An 18,448-nucleotide genomic window follows, 5' to 3' on the forward strand; every position below is an offset into this window, starting at 1 on the left:
CATCCACACATTTATCTGTTCTAAGCATCTGTTCAGTGATTGCATGGGTTCAGAGTCACCTGGTGACATTGTGATGTAGAGCTGTGCATCATCCGCGTAGTTATGGTAACTAATCTTATTTCCTGTTATAACCTGAGCCAGTGGGAGCATATAAATATTAAAAAGAAGTGGTCCTAGGATTGAACCTTGGGGTATCCCACATTTGACCTTTGACCTCTCCGATGAGAACTGAAACAAAGAAATCCCTGTTCTTTATGCAAGATTCAAACCAGAGCACTGGACCGGAGAGTCCGACCCAGCTCTCCAGTCGATTCAGTAAGATGTCGTGGTCAACAGTGTCGAAAGCTGCACTGAGGTCCAACAGAACCAGCACTGTGGTTCTCCCACTGTCTGTATTTATATGGATGTCATTGAACACTCCGTGCTGTGGTGAGCACGAAAACCAGACTGGAAGGAGTCAAAGCTATTCATTATTGTTAGGAAATTATTTAACTGTTTAAAAACTGCTTTTTCAATAACTCTGCTGATGAATGGGAGGTTGGAGGTCGGCCTGTAATTCTGCAGTAGTGATTTGTCCAGATTGTTCTTTTTTTATCAGTGGTTTGATAACAGCTGTTTTCAAAGCCTGGGGGAAACACCTGAAGAGAGCGATGAGTTTACTATTTGGATCAGATCATTAGCAACAACAGGCAGGACTTTCTTAAAGAAATGTGTGGGTAGGACATCCAGACAGCAGGAACTGGAGCTTAATTGACTTATAATTTCTTCAAGGGTTTTATAATGAAGTAGCTGAAACTGGGTCATTTTTCCTGCATTTGTTTTGTTTGGGCACAGCATCGGTACTGGTTTTGGAGTGGATGTGCAGATTGATCCTCTGATCTTTTGAATTTTCTCTGAAAGGAAACTGGAAAACTTGTTTCCTTTCAGAGGAAGGGAATCTACTATATTTGGAGTCGTGAAAAGTCAAATTTGTGAATTTGACAAAACAAATGCAAAGAAATGTCAAATCAGCATAATTTAGTCAAATCTGTTAAAATAAGGGGGCAAAACCTGGTCTTTCAAAAACAATGTTTCATACATTGTTACAGTTCACATTAACCTTTAATAACAGATTTAAGATTTTTAATTTTTTTTTTTTTACTGGAAGGGTAGAAATTTTCAGATGCCATTCCCTTAAAAACATATTTGGCAACTCAAACACTCTCACTGTCCACAAATTGTTGTCTTTAGTGAGCAACATGACCAGAAATAAAGGGAGAGCAGTGGGGACATCGTGATGAAGAAACTACAAATGAAAATGGAGTTAGTCGCCTTCTGTACGGGCACAGCAATACTGTCACAATGCCCACTTTTTCTATTGTAGTCTTAGAGCAGAGAAATTTATCATGTTTTATTTAACCTGAGACTCAAACTAAAGTTTATTTATTCTCATTCAGATCCTTGAATTCAATTCTAGGATTTCTTCAAGACTAACAAGTTCAGTCAATGTTCTTACCCGCCATATTTTCAGAAGGTGTCGTAGCCACAGATGTCAACATTTCAGTAAAACTTCCATCTTTCATCTCAACGTCTCCAGGAACCTGTTGAAGAAAAAATAAATAAATAAATAAATAAATAAAAGAGTATTGACATCAGGATACAAGAGGAAGGGTTGTTGTGATATTCAGGTAAACAAATGTCAAAAATGCAAGTCAAAACTGTTTGAATATGCATTTGTGTAAGAAAGAAATGATGTTCCCCAAACCACACAACTGTCCCAAAGGTTTGTGTCAAAGCTGAAAGAATGTAAAATCCTGAAGAGGTGATCTTTTTTTTTTTTTTAAGTTTTATTGACCTTTATTTGATAATGGATCGACAGGAAAGTGAGTAAAAAAGAAGGGGGAAGACATACGGCAAAGGTCACCAGGCCGAGAAGCGAACCTGCGACTAAAGCCACCATATGTGGGTTGTGCTTAAACCCCTTCACTACCACATCACCCAAGAGGTGACCTTTTTAAATCCAACTTGATGTGTACCACTCCACATTTTACCCACGTGTTAAAAGTGCAAAAGGTGGCCAGTCAGTGAAGTTACATTTAAATCACAGACTCACATCCCACGGCTGAATGGGAGGCCAACAAAAAGTCCTTTTAGACACAGGAACCCATGAGGAGGGGGAAGAGCAGCCAGCAGGAGGCCCTCCCTTTTAATGGTTTAATAAAGTAATACAGAAAGCAAATGTTAAGAGTCAACCACAAACGCAGCAAGCAAATTTCTAAAAATAAACAGTAAAAAAGATAGAGGAAAGTGCTATAAAGTGTGTTAATGGTCATTTAATAGAATCAGAAAAGGCTTTTGGTGAAAAACTCAACTGAAAGTTTGTTAAAATGGATCAATTAAAGGAGTAAAGCTTCCAAACAGGTTCAATCAAACCCATAAACTATAATTTACATAAAATTACTCCTGATAAATGGGACTGAAGCCGCAAACCCACCTGAGTTATTGAGGAATCTGAGCTGCATCTTTTCAGCCAAGCGTTCTTACTGATTGGCTGGAAAGGCAGCTGGTTTAACTCCAGCTCCCGTTCCTGATTAAAAGGAAAATAATAATAAAAAATAAAAGCTAGAAAAACATTCAGATTCTGCCAACAAGCCTTTATAACTTCACTATTCAGACTGTCAGTCCTTTTATGATGAAAAACAGGCAAACTCAAACATCAAAGACGTACAGACAGACCCAGTATCTGCAGCAGCAGTAGAACTGACCTGGCGTATGATGGAAGCCTGTTTGGAGCTGGGTGTCGTTGTGCACTGCAGTTTCTGCTGAATGCCAGACACGAAGCCAGAGCGGGGCCGTAGGCAGGAGCTGGCAGGGCTCGGTGTTTGGGTGGTGTCGGCCTGAGAGGCTGGTGCCTTAAAACGCTCCAGCCGTTGATGAAATTCTTCCTCACCTGGAAAAATAATAATAAAAGCAGCCAAGATGCTGACTCTTGGCCAATGTTTCAAATAAATAGTTACTTAGCCTACAAAACTGCTTCAAAAAACACTTTCTTTGGTTTAAACCATTTCCAAAATAATATTCAGAGCATTTATAATTCACTTTTATTCATTTATTTGACATTCTTATTGACCTGGCGATAAAACAACCCCATTTTCTAAGAAAACAGTGATGCAATTAGTTCTGCTTTCTTTTCTTATAAAAATTAAAAGAAATCATTTCCCCCAGAGCACAGAGATAATACTTCCTCTACAGACGAGTGTAAAGGTGTGATCTCATTTGCATCCTTACCGAGAAGATGCTCACCGACACCCTTGCTGGAAACCGATGGGCCTTCATTTCCCGGATGAGAGAAAGAACGCTGTGCAAAAAAACCTAAAAACAAAACATTTACCATTACGAAGTGCAGTGTGATGCCAGCATTACCACAACAATTCAGCAACATTTTGACAAATATCATCAACATATCTTTCTATAATTACAGTCAGACTTGATTCCAACAGGAAATCGTCAGTAATAATTGAAGGCAGATGTGATTTTTATTTGTGATTCAATCTGAGGTTGGAGTTTACGTAAGCAACATAAGCGTGCCAACGTCAGCAGTTCTAGATGAAGTTACCGTCTTTTCTCTGGGCGAGCAGCTGGACTCGTGAACGGACCGACGGGATCACTGGTGTGTCCGGTTTTGCCTGGAACTCCGCTAGGCGTCCGGATGAGGACGGCTCAGGACTCCGGTTCTCCTGTCCAGCCGCTTCCAGACGCCGCCGCTTCAGTCCATCTTTTACATCTGAAACAGCAAAAACAAATGCTTGCTAAAGATTGGCACAGTACAAATATAAAGACTCGGTTCTTAACGTTGTAGTAAATGGTGTCAAAAGCACACCTGCTGCAGGGACATTGTTGTCTTCAGTGTCTGACAGAGGCCTCTTTAGAGTGACATTGCTGCCATTTTCCTGCCCAGCTTCCATGATGAACTAAAAACAGACACAAAAACAACCATGTCGAAGGTTTTCTTCTCTCCAAATATGAAAGCAGAGTCAACTATAACAAAACACACATTAAACAACTTTGCTTAAAAAGTTTCATTCAGTACTTTTCCAGTTGCTCAAGAATGCAAAATCATAACATACAATCAGATGTTGACACATGAACACAGCTCAAAAAAGCAATTGCATCAATCTCACCACACTGACAGCTTTTTGAGGTTATCAGAGGTTAGCTTAGCTTGAATAACTGAGACCATGTGGTACTCAGCCGTTTACATACAACATATCTGTTGATGTTCAATAAAAACAAACCCTCAATTGTTCAAATTAGACTTAAAATATATTTTTATGAAACATAACTACATACAGTAAACACAGAAGACCTTTGTGGAAGGAGACGTGACAAGGCCCAGTTCAAAGCGCTCAGACTCGCTGCAGGTAAATTTCAAATGAAACGCAGGTAAAAACAGGTAGCTAGTTCTGCTGTTAGCTGCTCCGCTAGGTGACTCACACAGTTTTCAAGCCAACACAAGAAACCTAAACAAAACTAAGTGGCAACTGTTTTAACTAACTTTAGGTTGACAAAATATAATATCAAGAGTTGGACTTTCAACATTAACAGATGTTGTGTGTTTAAACCGAGCTATCTTATTTACTGTCGGCCATCATAACGTTAGCTTAGCTTCGAGTTGACATTATAAGCGAAAAAAAGCTTGAATTTCTCAACATAAGAGCCAGCTTAGTTGTTAGTGTGTTACCTGAGAATATGCCTAAAAAGCTTATATTCTATTCAGGTCAAACCTAGGTTGCATTAAGTTGAGAAAACAGCCTCCTTGTCGTCAGGTGTTGCAGCGTCCTTCTCCAACTTTGAATTTCAGCGGGTCCTCTGACGTCAGCGGAGCGTACAAATGGACTCTTCCTCCTACCGTAATATACTGACAATCCGCGCAGCTCGACGTTTTGTCATCAAACAATGTCGGAGACCTGTATTTCATTACATAACAATTAAACAAGCAATTCAAATCAATGTTTTACTGTTATGTACACGAAAAAGGAACATCAGTACTGCAATAACATTGGAATCAGAGGTCCAAGCTATTGCACTGTACTAAAATAAACTATATTGCCTCACCAGCAGTCGCTGAGCTCTGCAGAGGCCTGATGAGAAGCTCATTTGATTCAGGTGTGCTGGGAAAGAGATGCATCTAAAAACTGCTGGATGCAGCTCTCGAGGAATGGGCGTGGGCACACCTTATGTATTAGTATACATAATAAAATAAGTATTAAATAACTTCGCTGTCGATTTTGGATAAAGACTCGGATGGAAACAGAGATACTCTTCATTTGATTACTATTTTTCTCTCATATTTCCACCTATTTTCCATCTAACCTAATCTAGACATGATTCTACTCTGTATAAAAACTTCCGTTTCAAACCACTGAAGGTGTGATATGCTTCAGCTTTACAGATTCAATTTCCATGAAAACACAAAGACAAATGCTGAGCAAAGTCCTTCTGGAAGATCTTTATCTCTGCAACCCAGTGGTCAGTGACTTCAGTGGTCAGTGACTTTAGTGATGTTGTGAAACTGAGCAGCACCAGTTTAACTTTTTCTCCTCTGTGGAATGGATGTTTTTTAACCATTAACAATTCTATGAACAGGATTTATAAGCGTAGCAGAGCTCAGTCACAATCATAGCAAAACGAGAAGCAACAGGACATCATCGCCTTCATCATCTTCCACCAACAGCATCATGAAGACTCTCTGCCTGTCCGTAGGAATGCTGCTGCTCATCACCTGCTGCTGCAACGCCAGGCGTGAGTGATCTCTGTTTGATCTTTAATTTGAACACATCTGATATTTTCATACTGACTCGTTTTGCTTTCCTCACAGCTCAGGGAGTACAGTTCAACACAGGTCCTGTAACCTGTTGTGACCAATTCAGCAACATCAGAGTACCAGCAAAAAAGATTGTGGACATAACAAAGACCCACAGCTTCTGCATGAATCAAGGATTCATGTGAGTTTGCTTTTTATTTTTTCAACAAAATTAAGAAACTGGACTTCAGGTGGAAAGAGGATAAAAACTTATTTCCTTTTGTTTTTATAATTTGCAGAGTAGAGACTGTAAAGGGACAATTAATCTGCTTCAGATCGTCCACTAGGTGGGTTGAGGAGGCTTACAATCGAATGATCAACTCTGAAGGCATCAATCTACAACAATGAAGATCCTGAACTGTATTTATGTGCAATGCATTATGGAAATGCCTGTTGTTTTTGGAATGAATAAGCTTTAATTTGTTTTGTATTTAAATTAAACTTCAACAAGTGAATGCTCAGACATTTTTGACCTGGCGTTGTCTTTTGTGTCTTTTGTTAAACTTTATCTATCTATCTATCTATCTATCTATCTATCTATCTATCTATCTATCTATCTATCTATCTATCTATCTATCTATCTATCTATCTATCTATCGTATTGATTGGTTTAACTGTAGCATGGCTGCAGGGCTGAAAGTCCCTTTGAACGACGACCTGCGACTTCGCTGCACTGACATAAGTGTGAAAGCTGCAATCTAAATATGTTGCGGCGACAGTCTTATCTCTGATCTCATCTCGCAGCAGAGATGAGATCAAAGTTTCCCTCATCTCTCTGTTTGCAAACAGATTTGCATAGACAGAGGAACTGAATCATGGTGCGTTTCCACACAGAACTTTTCAGTTTATATTAATAATCCAGCAGCCATTGAAACTGTGAACTCTGACTTTCTAATTTTAAAAATAACATTGTGTCTGGCCATAGCTTTCTTAGAATTACATGCAGACCCACCATAATATGGAAATCTTTACAGTCAGAAACCAGACAATGACTAATGCCCTGACTTAAGTTTTCCTTTTTAAAGGGCTAGTACACCTACTCAAAAATAAATAGGAGATAGATTATTTTAAGCATTTAAAATAATTCCCTTTTAGTGATTTCAGACAGATAGACTGGGTAGATATAAAATTTATTTGATTTAAACAAGCTATCTAAACAAACCTATATCAAACTTATATTAAAATGAAATTGGTTTCCTAATTAGTACTGCCACCCTTGTAATCTGAGTAAATCTGAGAAACTTAAATCTGATGTTCTCGGCACTCATTTATAGATTATTTATAGTTGCATGTGCAGGCTTGTTATTTTACTTATTTACTTACATATTTATTTTATTCATATATATAAGTTCTTATACATAAAAATGTATATATTTATATAATACATTTTATTGCTTGTGGTTATGTTTGTACTATTAATATTTAACAATTTGGATGGAGTAGCTTGTTGACCGATAAACAATTTCCCCTTAAGGATCAATAAAGTATATTCTATTCTATTTTATTTTATTTTATTTTATTTTATTTTATTTTATTTTATTTTATTTTATTTTACTTTACTTTACTTTACTTTACTTTACTTTACTTTACTTTAATTTAATTTAATTTAATTTAATTTTATTCATGGCAATAATAATAGCATCAAATGCTGGTGATGACTGATATTGAGTCTTTTACTGTGAATAAACTTTGACCCACTTTTTGTTGCAGAATTGTTTCATTTCAGCCACATTGAAATGAAATGATATTACTTTTGGACTAGATTTAAGGCTGGACTTTGACTAGGCCTCTCCAAACATACATTTATTTTTTTCTTTCCAACAAAAATGAAGTTACTGCTGCTCTTTGGATTGTTGTTCTTCTGCCTAATCTTAGTGTTTCAGCTTGAGGTCACAAACTGATGTCAGAATATTCTCCATCAGGACTTTCTGGTAGATGGCAGCATTCACGGTTCTTGATGTTCGTTTTCGTTTTATGCCAGATGTAACAAGACTTGCATCTTCCAAAAAGTTAGCCTTTTATCTTGTCAATCCTCAAAACATCGTTACCATCATCAGGATATATATATATATATTCTTTTGACCTAAGTGATCTTTTTGGTCAAACCCCTTTTGAATCCCAAAACCTTAGAAATGTGCCTAGATTGACGTCAATTATTTTGTGTTTGACACAAAATAATGTAAAATAATAACCTTCAACCTCAAACAGTTTTCCATTTACGTTCAAGAACTTTAATACATTCCTTTCAGCTCATGTCACTATGATCCTGTGCTCCACGATGGAGATATAAGATACCCAAGAAAGTAATAAAAGGTCAAGGGTCAGTGAAATATCATATATTTTTTTAAAGGTTTTGGTTGGCTCTTGTGGACTTTATTTGAAAGTAGAGGGTAAAGACACACAGCAAATGTCACGAGCCTGGGAATTGAACCTGTGACCACCACTATGATGACTAAGGGCTCAATACGTGGATTGTGCGTTGCCCCGGCGCCACCACAGCACCCCTGATACTTTGACTCTGCCACAGCCTCCACAGTGAGCACTCAACCTCGGTTAACTTGGATTTGGACAAAGTGTTGCTGAATTTGCACAAGACCGAAAGCCATTAAAAATCAACCAATGGGTTCAAATAAAGTGGCATCTAGACGTGATTCTGCTCTGTATAAAAACGTCGGTTTCAAAATACTGAAGGTGTGATATACTTCATCTTTACAGATACAGCTTCCAGGAAAAATACAAAGACAAATGCTGAGTAAAGTGTCATGCCAGATCTTTATCTCTGCAACCCATCTGTGGTCAGTGACTTTGGTGACGTTGTGAAACTGAGCAGCAGCGGTTTAACTTTTTCTCCCCTGTGAAATGGATTCTTTTTTTAACCATTAAGAATTTTTTTGCAGGCAATTTTAGATTGGAAAAATTGCCACCTCAAAAAAAAAAAAAAAAATTTCGGTTTCCCCATTGAACAGGATTTATAAGCGTAGCAGAGCTCAGTCACAATCATAGCAAAACGAGAAGCAACAGGACATCATCGCCTTCATCATCTTCCACCAACAGCATCATGAAGACTCTCTGCCTGTCCGTAGGAATGCTGCTGCTCATCGCCTGCTGCTGCGACGCCAGGCGTGAGTGATCTCTGTTTGATCTTTAATTTGAACACATTTGATATTTTCATACTGACTCGTTTTGCTTTCCTCACAGCTCAGGGAGTACAGTTCAACACAGGTCCTGTAACCTGTTGTGACCAATTCAGCAACAACAGAGTACCAGCAAAAAGGATTGTGGACATAACAAAGACCCACAGCTCCTGCATAAAACAAGGATTCATGTGAGTTTGCTTTTTATTTTTTCAACAAGACGAAGAAACTGGATTTCAGGTGCAAAGAGGATAAAAACTGATTTCTTTTTTTGATTTTTCAATTTGCAGAGTAGAGACTGTGAAGGGACGACTGATCTGCTTCAGATCGTCCACTGGGTGGGTTGAGGAGGCTTACAATCGACTGATCAACTCTGAAGGCAGCGGCCAGCAAAAATGAAGATCCTGAACTGTATTTATGTGCAATGCATTATGGAAATGCCTGTTGTTTTTGGAATAAATAAGCTTTAATTTGTTTTGTATTTAAATAAACTTCAACAAGTGAATGCTCAGACATTTTTGACCTGGCGTTGTCTTTTGTGTCTTTTGCTGATGTTAAACTTTACAGTCAGTGTTTGAGTTTCTGACAACTACAACATGCGTTGGGAGGTAAATCTGGATTATCTGGAACCATTAAACGTATGGAGGGCAGGACTGGAAGAGCTGAGGGGAAACGAGAAATTGACACAGAATGAAAACAAATGAAAAACTGGGATCAGAAACTGAAAATCAAGAAAATCAAGTAAAGATCCAAAAAATTATGACAGCAAAGTCAACAAAATCCAAAAAGAAAAAAATCTGTCTACATTTATACATTAGACTGAAAAATATATATTTTCTCATGTTACAATGTGTGTTTTAGCCTGAGTTTGAGTGTTAAAATCACAACTAGCCATGATACATTAAGTTATAATATAAGGTCCTTTACAAAACTAACAGATCCCATAAATATACAGCTCTGGAAAAAATTAAGAGGCCATTTAAAATGATCAGTTTCTCTTATTTTTCTTCTCATAGGGTGTATGTTTGAGTAAAATGAAGACTTTTCATTTACACTATGAATTACTGACAGCATGTATTCGAAATTCCAAGCAAAAATTTTGTATTTAGTAACAGAAAATGAAAAATGATCAAAGAAACAAAACAGATGCAGTGATTTCAGAGCTCAAATAATGCATAAAAACCAAACTAAACCAAACCAAACCAAAACACAAGCTCATATTAATAAAAAAAAATAAATAAAAAAAACACTAATGTTTTAAATCAGTGTTTAAATCAGGAAGAGTTCAGAAATCAATATTTTGGTGGAATAACCAGGAATTATAGCAAACAGTTTGTTCAGATCCACGTGTTTGTGGTCTGAGTGAACTAGAAATGTTCAGATATCTGTTTATCAATGAGGAAATGATTTAACTGATTAAATCTAAAACTAAAACTGGGAACATAGAAGTCTGTGTTTATCAAACATTAAGGTTTTAACAGAACTTCTTCTCAGAAGAGGATTTGATGGCACCGATGGAAAACAACAAATTAACAATGTCAATTAAATCTTTTATTGAAAATCTGATGAAAGTTTTCAGAAATTATGCAACATTTCTCATTTGTTGAGAAGAATTTATAGATTTATGTCTCCACTTTGCTGTTAAGTTACAATGAAACTTATATTCTGGATTTCTGGATTTCACGTCTGATGGGAGGTGGGGGGATTTACACACTGGAGACGTGGAAATAGTTTTGTCTGAAATGAGTTCTTTGATTATTTTATTGTTTTAAATCAGTGTGGAAAAATACAAATCTCTTTCTATTACAGCTGTATTGTAATTTCCTAATGTAGCCCTGGGGTTTGAGAACCACAAGACGTGGGGGTTTATGTCTTTTGATAGGTAACTGGGGTTAAGAATGGGTAAGGGAGTTACATAAATGTATATTTCGGTGATTTACCTATTGTAGAGTACGGAGAGGGATGAATTCCTATGTCTGAGAGTTACTGAGATTTACGAGGGGAAGTGAAGTGTACGGAGGGAAAGAAAGGAGAGAGAGAGAGGATTCTGGGAGAGGAGAGGAGAACGAGAGCAGAAGGAGAGAGGGGAGAAAAAAAAGAAAGAGGGATTGGAACAATACAGGAAACAAAAAATTCGTCTTAAACATAGTTGGTGAGTTACAAATAAGATTATACGCGGAGGATAGTTCACAATTGAGTAATGGGAAGTGTGGACCCGTTAATGAGGACTGCTACTAATTAGAGGACACTGCAGCGGAGCACATGTTTGGGGTAACGCAGCAAGACCGAAGCAGCGGTGACTGTGAGGACGTCGGCGGAGCGAGCCGGTTTCGTTTGGTCCACCCGGTTCCAACAAGAGGAAAAGTAACGAGGACTTCTGCGGTCGTTTCAGCGAACTCAAACATCAACAGGCGGCAACGGAAGCGTCAAAGGGTATTGGACTGTAAGTGTGAGAGTGAGGGCCCTGTGTGAGAAGGTGTGTGAAGTTATATGCTGAAATGGGAAGTTGGTGTAAGTTTAAGAACTGTTAATGTTTGTAAATGTATATAAGGGGTTATAGAGATTGATATGTGTTAAATTCCTACCACCGTTCAGGGTAGAAGAAGCCAGGTTAGTTTGTGTGTTGGAAGATAAATAAGAAAAGCAACTTTGTGCGTGGATGTCTGGATTATTTTACTGGGAAGGCAACAGAAAGACGACAGTAGTGGAGTAAATGCTACTCATATGAGGTAAACCTGCGTGGTATCTACCTGAAAATCACGAACCCAAGTAGCCACCCCGCAAGTGAGTTAAAGTTCTGCCCTGAGAACAGGTGATGGAGCAGTGGGGTGCTACACTAACTAGCTATACATTTGCTTTTACATAAATGTCCTCCAATACTTTTTCTCCATTTTATCTCTTATTTTTAATGAAATGCTTCGACATGCTGTTTCTTTACTGTGGATTTGTGGTGAATGTCTTAAAAGTCTTGTTCATGTCACAAAGTAACAGAATCATAATAAAGTCAATAAAAATGTCAAAATATCTGTAGGAATATCATGTGGAAGCCACTTCAGAGGTAACATTGCACTTCCAAATAGTCCTTTTAGAAAGTTCCTAAAGATTAAACTCTTACATAGTAAAAAAGATACAACTGTGGTTAGACAAACGTACGTCTCAAACTGAAAGAGTGTTTGCAGACAGGACATGAGTTATAACAAGATCTAGAACGTTGTTGTGAGTAGGTTGTGTCACATGCTGAGTAAAAGACAAGGAAACATCTGAAAACTAAGAGGACAAAGAATCAGGCAGATTGTCAAGGAGAAAATCCAAATAAGTCAAAGCAATAATTGTAGACGGACTCAGATTTAGTGAAACAGGACAATTTTAATGAAGAGAAAACACATTAAACAGCTTCATGGACAGCAGAGCAGCTGACATGGAATAACTAAAGCAAGGAGTATTTAAACAGGGGAGTCTGATTTGTGGATGGTACGCAGGGGAGTGGATCAACAAATGAGGAAAAAATGGTCAAAAGACCGGGAAAGTGAAACACTGAGGTAAAAGATTAACTAAAAACACAAAACACAGCAAAACCAAAAGATAAGATGTAATCATCCAGCAGATGATCACAACAGAACCAGAGAGTATTTGAACTGGGATGTCTGCTTAATGGCAAGTCTGAGATTGATTGACAGCACTAAGGCCCTCCTCTTGGCTCTGATTGGTTGTTTCTGACTGGGAGCATTGCATTTCTGCAGATGTCTGTGAGACCACTGGGAGGAGACAGAACAACAGGATTTTCACAGAATATCTGTCTCATGATATACAATCAGGATGTAGTGAAAATTTCAACAAATATGTAAAAAAACAACAACAGATCTTTACAAAAAATTACCTGCAGCTTAAAAACACATTGGACATTTTTAGTAAAAACAAACAAGCAAAAAAACATCTGATTTTGAACTTACTCTGAAGTGTTTTAATGATTTTGTAACGTAATTTTGAAAGCGTATATAAACTGTAAAGTATTAAGGGTCTAACAATGTTACCATAAACTTTTTATCTCTTGTTTTACGATGCAGGATCTTTGTTGAGGTTCTGGGGATTTTAGAGTGTCAGCACACCTGAAAACGTTCTGTTTTCTCAGAGATTATCGAGAGATCTGCAGCGGTATTCTGCACGAACACACACCGCATCTGTTTCCACATTGAGATAAAAATCAGTGAGGTTTCCCTTGCACTGCACTTGCTGCAGAAAATGTATCCTAACATTTGACCTTGTCCCACTTAAAGAGATCAACATCAGAAAAGCCAGTGGTTTGTTCCGATAGCATCGCAAAAAACTGCTGAGTTTTGATGCAGCCTGCAGGCCTTATCTTCACCAAAAATCACACCGGCTGCCCACTTTCAGAACAAGAGGTGGGTGAATCTAGGTCAAAGAAAAAAATTATATTTGACTTCTTTTGTTAAGTAATATTGTAAATGTCGAGATAAGACGACAGCAGGTGGTAAAACCTTATTTAACTTCAACAAATCAGAAACATTTTTAGTGAATGTAGCTTTGATAAAACGTAATCTGATTTCATGAACATAATCCATATTCCACATCTTAGATTCATTTTTAGTTTATATAAGCAGAAAGGTACATGGAAAGACTGATATATAAATGGAAGATTAGCTGGGGTCAAAGATTGTACTCAGAGCATCGGTACTTTCCCACAATCTTGGTTTTTAGATGTTATCAGAGCCGTAAAGCCGGAGCGAAGCAAACTACAACTTGTTACATGAGACAGAGAAACACCATGACAGCACCCACTCTCACCATATGTTGATTATTTGGTTGCAGAGATGATATGCTGTGTGTTATTTATAATCCAGCTTTACTGCTAATTCTGTTGAATGTTAGTTTTTCATTTGACCACGTCATCAGGACATAATCAGGACATATCTGAGTAAAATCTTCTAGAAGACTCAATTTTCAAATGATGTGTGACTGACAAACACCAGAGAAGCTTCTGGGGTTCCACAGGGTTCTACACTGGGACCGCTGCTGTTTAGTCTTGAGACTCCTCAGGAGGAAGGATACTTCATAAAATGAATAACATGCTGGGCCACACTCAGCATCTCTTTCAGGAGACTGTAACAACACGATAGATAATCTTCAGTCAGAGGTGTCTTCAGAGCCGCTGCTATACTGACGGGTACATGAGATTCTTTGTGTCGACCGCCATCAGCGTCCACAAAAACCTCAGATACATTGAGTTTCAACAAAATGCTATTTCCTCTTTGCTTAATAAAGTATTTCTGAACTGAAATGAATAGAAACAAACATGCATATATACTGTTGACACCATTATCTTCTTTACAACTAATCATTTTTACGTTTAAAGGAATATTTTCCACCATCTATCTGTGTTTTCCACTTTTCTGAGATCAAGTCGTTGGATTTAAGCCCCTGACACCAGCAGGATTGTCTAGCTTCTTGTGGGGATCCGTGTTCACATGGATATGTCGTCCCTCCAACGAGTTCTGGGTCGGGTCTGGTCAGTGGGATTTCACAGAAATCTCTCCAGGATCCAGCTGACCAGGAACCCTTTTGGTCAGGGGTCAGAGGTCAGACCAGCTCCATTGAGCCTTTTCAATGAGGAGATGGGCTTTAAGAGTCGTTAAATTGAGAGCTTCATTTCTTCACTCAGTTACAACACTGCTGCAGAACTGACTAATCCTTCCAACTCCTGCTCCATTTTCATCATTAATAAACTAGACACCAAGACTCTTCCACTTGAGGCACAGACTGAATGGATGCATCAAAATCAGACAAAAATGTAATAATTAAGTATACTTTAAATTCAGTGACAATTTATCTGTCATGTTCAATTCCAGTAAAGGTAACAGGAAACATGTTGAGTCTAATTTCTTTCAATTAAAATTAATTATAATATCGGAGTCTGTAAACTGAAATCTGTGTCTCAGATTATTCTTTTAAACCTCAAGCAACCAAAAGTAAATACACAATCAGTGAGCAAACTGCTGTCTTTTCTTTTCCAGGACATAAAAAAAACATGGAGATTAAAAACCTCTTTTTCAAGGGAGTCCTCACCAAAAGGCAGCAACAAATACAACACAGAAAAATAAAAAGAAAAAAGAAAAATATCAAGCTATAAAAAACAGCTACATGTCATATAATCAATTTGAAATGGTTTCTGCTGAAAACTGCTTTATGCTTGGTGTCAATAAAGCATCACATTCAGCTCAATGAAGGCCAGAAGACGTCTAACGAGGTCCACTTGGCATTAATTAGACATGAAACGGCAATAAATAAATATCATGTGAGACTTTTCACGCTGTTCACACACAATTAATGTTCAAATTGGCTTCTAGGATAAAGACTTCTTTCCAAAAAGAACAAGGCAGCATGAATGTGGTTGGCTTAACCTGAATGAATAACAAAAGGAACAATGTTGTTTAAATAGACAAGCTCAAGATCACAGCGACAGTCAAGCACGGTGTTGGAGGGGCGATGATATTGGGGTTTTATTCGACCTCCTTGAAGTCATTGAACATGAACTCCATGTGATAAGCCTCCTGGAGTCAAATGTAAAACTATTCGTCAACTGAAACGGATCATCAATAGAAGCGTAAACCCAGACAGCAGCAAACATGAAAAAAACAAAAACAAATACTAGTTAAGATATTGGAGTGGCCCTGTCAAAGTCCCAACCTAATCAAAAACCAGAGGTGGAGAGAATGTTTGCAAATCTCAGTAAAACAAACTGTTTTATCTCTTAGTAGCATTGATGGTACTAAAAGCTGTTAAATTGTAGGGTGAACTGACGGCCTTAAAAACTTTTCACTGAAAAAGGCCGATTTTCACTTTGTGGAAAACGGACTCTGCTGTTCTTTACTCTAGTGTGCAGAAAGGATTTGCACGGTGGAAACAATCAGGAATAAACATTATGTAACTACACACTAGATGGAGATGCTGCGTACATCGGGTACTGAGGAAAAGGGTCACCACCAAATCCCCCAACTTCCTTTGGCCTGATTTCGAAGCAAAGTTCATCGACGGCTGGTGAATTCCAGAAGTTCCCATCCGCTCATGAATATGCAGATCTGAGCGCAATCAGGCTAATATAGGTCGAGGTTTCGAGGATGGATCATTTCAAACGTGCCACAACCTTTGAAGAGAAGTAAACATGAAGACTCTCACCGTGGGACTGCTGCTGCTGTTTGCCGTCTACTGCTGCAATGCGATGCGTAAGTCTGGCTCCTCTCTGCACCCCAACACACACGACGACCAGCAAACACTCACGGGTTTCTGCTGTTTTATTTATTTATTGATTCAAAAAATATTTTAGTGTGAAAGATAACCAGAGTGTAGACAAAATGCATATTTCAAAGAATGGTTTAATTTAAGGAGAAATGCTATACAAACCAATCTGGTCATATGTGAAAATGTAATTGCCAATTATCTGTGTCACTACTAATAAGTCTTTTATAGATTTTTTTAGTATGTTTATGCTGCAGAGATACTGTGGCGCAATCTCACTCACAGATTTGTTTAAAATCAGCCACAGTGAATCATTTTTGAGTGCCAACAACCTATATTATAATTCCAGACTTTGACTAGGCCACTCCAAAATCTTCATTTTGATTAATTGATAGCTTGGTCTCTGGATCATTGTTCTGAGTAATCCCAGTACTTGAGGTTGATCTCACAAAGTGATACGTCAGACATTCTCCTTAAAGATTTTCAGTTTTTTTTTTCAGATTCTGCTTATTTATTTATTGTTTATTGCATTGTTCTCTGAGACTCTAAGTAGAACGGGTCACATCAGAGAAACAGAATACTTTGATTAATAAGTTGTTTTGGAAAGGAGGAAGTATATGCAGAAGTGAAGAAATTGATTGCACAGCTAAAAATTATCTCAAACGCTTTAAAATGGAAAAAACAAACAAAAAAAACAAAAACAAATGAAGAGCTTTGGATGGTGCTGAAGCAACTAGATGAAGCCAAGAAATTGAAAAGAAACATCAAATGCAAGTTTTAGTTTTACTGTTGGAAAAAGATTGTATGGCCTGGAGAACACGTTGACCTGAGGCAAAATAACATTTTTTAAGTGATTAAAGCAAGATTCTTTGTTTTGGGCCAAGCGATACAACACTGTATTCCAGTGGAATCACACTACAAAGAATGGTGGCTGTTGAATCACGGTACGGGGACGGCTCTCTTATTATGTCCTGTTTTTATACTTTCTACATACCAGGGATCGTTGGTTGCACATTAAATCGGCCAGCCGATAAATCGGTCAGTTTTCTTAATTTTGTAAGATCGGCAATCGATCGGTCGATACTTACACGTGAAGCCAATCTTATCTAATCTTATCTACTGGCAAAGGTTTTACTTTGCTGTGAGAGAGGTTTAGCTCACACACCAATCCACCAGGTCAAGTCTGCACATTTGTAGTTAACAATATTCACCCCACTGTTGCCAACTCGGCGACTTTCTTGCTATATTTATAATACATGCTATAATACATTTCCGACAAAATCATCTGTATCGGCCAAAATCGGAATCGGCAGGTCAGTTTTTTTTTTATAGATCTGTAATTGGAATCAGTACAACCCTATTTTGCATTTGTCAAAATGTCTGAAGATGTAATTTTCCCTCATATGCTGAATTAAGAAATGCTCTTAAAATAATTGATTTACTCCAAGCAAACCAGCATCAAATACCCAACCGTTGGGCAACATTAAAGTTTTATGTGGGGTTTGTTGCTAAAATCAAACATGCAGAGCCAAAACCAGGAAGTATCGTTGGGAAAACAGAAAGCTTTCCAAACGTCCATGGTTGTAATACCTGTTCAGAGGAAGATCCTGACGCAAAAACGTTCTCACAAGTGGTGGTCATCCAACTAATTTCACAGAGACCTACATCTTCAAACATTTTCAAAACTTCCTCTTTTATAATATAGAAAAGTCACAAATGGCATGTAGGAAGATGCAGTTTTCTAAAAAAAATTATTTTAGATTAAAAATTACAACCTGAGAACGGTCTCCATTTCCAGTCCATTAGGTCATAAATGTTGGTTTTAAGAGTTTTAGTGAGTACATGTTTGCATCTGACTTGAGGAAACATTTTACTCACGGCATAAAACAACAACAAAAAACGCAGTTACAGGAGGTCATGATTTATCAGGGATTCTTGAGAATAGGGACAGAACAGGTCCTATGGATAAAGCACAATATTTGAATAAAATATACACAAAATATATATATTTTTAAATATCTGACTAAAGTAACCTGGGTCATGTGAGCACAACAATGTAAATTTTCCGTTTGCTGAATATTTTTATTTTAAACATAGTAGTCGGTGGATGATGCCTGTAAAATCCCCTGTCCCGGAGCAGAACTCAATACATTATAATAGATTAAAACAATACTAAATTAAATACTAAAATTATATATTGTGACAATTAAGTATAAGTAGT

General features: G+C 37.6%; 3 protein-coding genes across 10 annotated transcripts in view; 2 read left to right on the plus strand and 1 right to left on the minus strand.

The window, feature by feature from the left end:
• The window catches only part of anln2 (anillin, actin binding protein 2), a 16,339-nt gene extending 11,188 nt beyond the window's left edge, over nt 1–5,151 (minus strand). For 4 of the 8 annotated variants that reach the window (XM_016674520.1, XM_016674514.1, XM_016674518.1 and 1 more), the window contains exons 1-8: nt 5,095–5,151; nt 3,860–3,950; nt 3,596–3,763; nt 3,268–3,351; nt 2,745–2,929; nt 2,474–2,566; nt 2,093–2,182; nt 1,496–1,580 (exon numbers count right to left, since the gene is read on the minus strand). In XM_016674520.1, coding sequence (XP_016530006.1) covers nt 1,496–1,580; nt 2,093–2,182; nt 2,474–2,566; nt 2,745–2,929; nt 3,268–3,351; nt 3,596–3,763; nt 3,860–3,950; nt 5,095–5,136 — 838 coding nt within the window. In that variant the 5' untranslated portion in view covers nt 5,137–5,151. Of the gene's footprint in view, nt 1–1,495; nt 1,581–2,092; nt 2,183–2,473; nt 2,567–2,744; nt 2,930–3,267; nt 3,352–3,595; nt 3,764–3,859; nt 3,951–4,720; nt 5,060–5,094 lie in introns of those variants that run through there. The other 4 variants (XM_016674516.1, XM_016674515.1, XM_016674517.1 and 1 more) reach the window with 4 other exon arrangements.
• Nucleotides 5,152–5,224: 73 nt separating this feature from the next.
• Nucleotides 5,225–9,489, plus strand: LOC103142517 (uncharacterized). The gene is made up of 7 exons (XM_016674504.1): nt 5,225–5,508; nt 5,626–5,781; nt 5,858–5,984; nt 6,082–6,178; nt 8,805–8,964; nt 9,041–9,167; nt 9,267–9,489. The coding sequence occupies exons 1-7, from the start codon at nt 5,415–5,417 to the stop codon at nt 9,373–9,375; spliced, it is 870 nt and encodes a 289-aa protein (XP_016529990.1). The 5' UTR covers nt 5,225–5,414; the 3' UTR covers nt 9,376–9,489.
• Nucleotides 9,490–15,947: 6,458 nt separating this feature from the next.
• Nucleotides 15,948–18,448, plus strand: part of ccl39.2 (chemokine (C-C motif) ligand 39, duplicate 2) — a 6,717-nt gene continuing 4,216 nt past the window's right edge. Inside the window, exon 1 of the mRNA XM_007558503.2 lies at nt 15,948–16,214. Coding sequence (XP_007558565.1) covers nt 16,154–16,214 — 61 coding nt within the window. The 5' untranslated portion in view covers nt 15,948–16,153. The remainder of the gene's footprint in view (nt 16,215–18,448) is intronic.

This window comes from Poecilia formosa, unplaced genomic scaffold (genome assembly GCF_000485575.1).
Source record: "Poecilia formosa unplaced genomic scaffold, Poecilia_formosa-5.1.2 Scaffold97, whole genome shotgun sequence".
NCBI classification, from domain to species: Eukaryota; Metazoa; Chordata; class Actinopteri; order Cyprinodontiformes; family Poeciliidae; genus Poecilia; species Poecilia formosa.

Bases quoted from the DNA above. Each gene is read 5' to 3' on its own strand.
- LOC103142517 (XM_016674504.1), top strand. From the start codon at position 5,415: ATGCTTCAGCTTTACAGATTCAATTTCCATGAAAACACAAAGACAAAT. The intron at 5,985-6,081 runs GTGAGTTTGCTT...TATAATTTGCAG, and splicing joins TGCATGAATCAAGGATTCAT to AGTAGAGACTGTAAAGGGAC. The intron at 9,168-9,266 runs GTGAGTTTGCTT...TTCAATTTGCAG, and splicing joins TGCATAAAACAAGGATTCAT to AGTAGAGACTGTGAAGGGAC.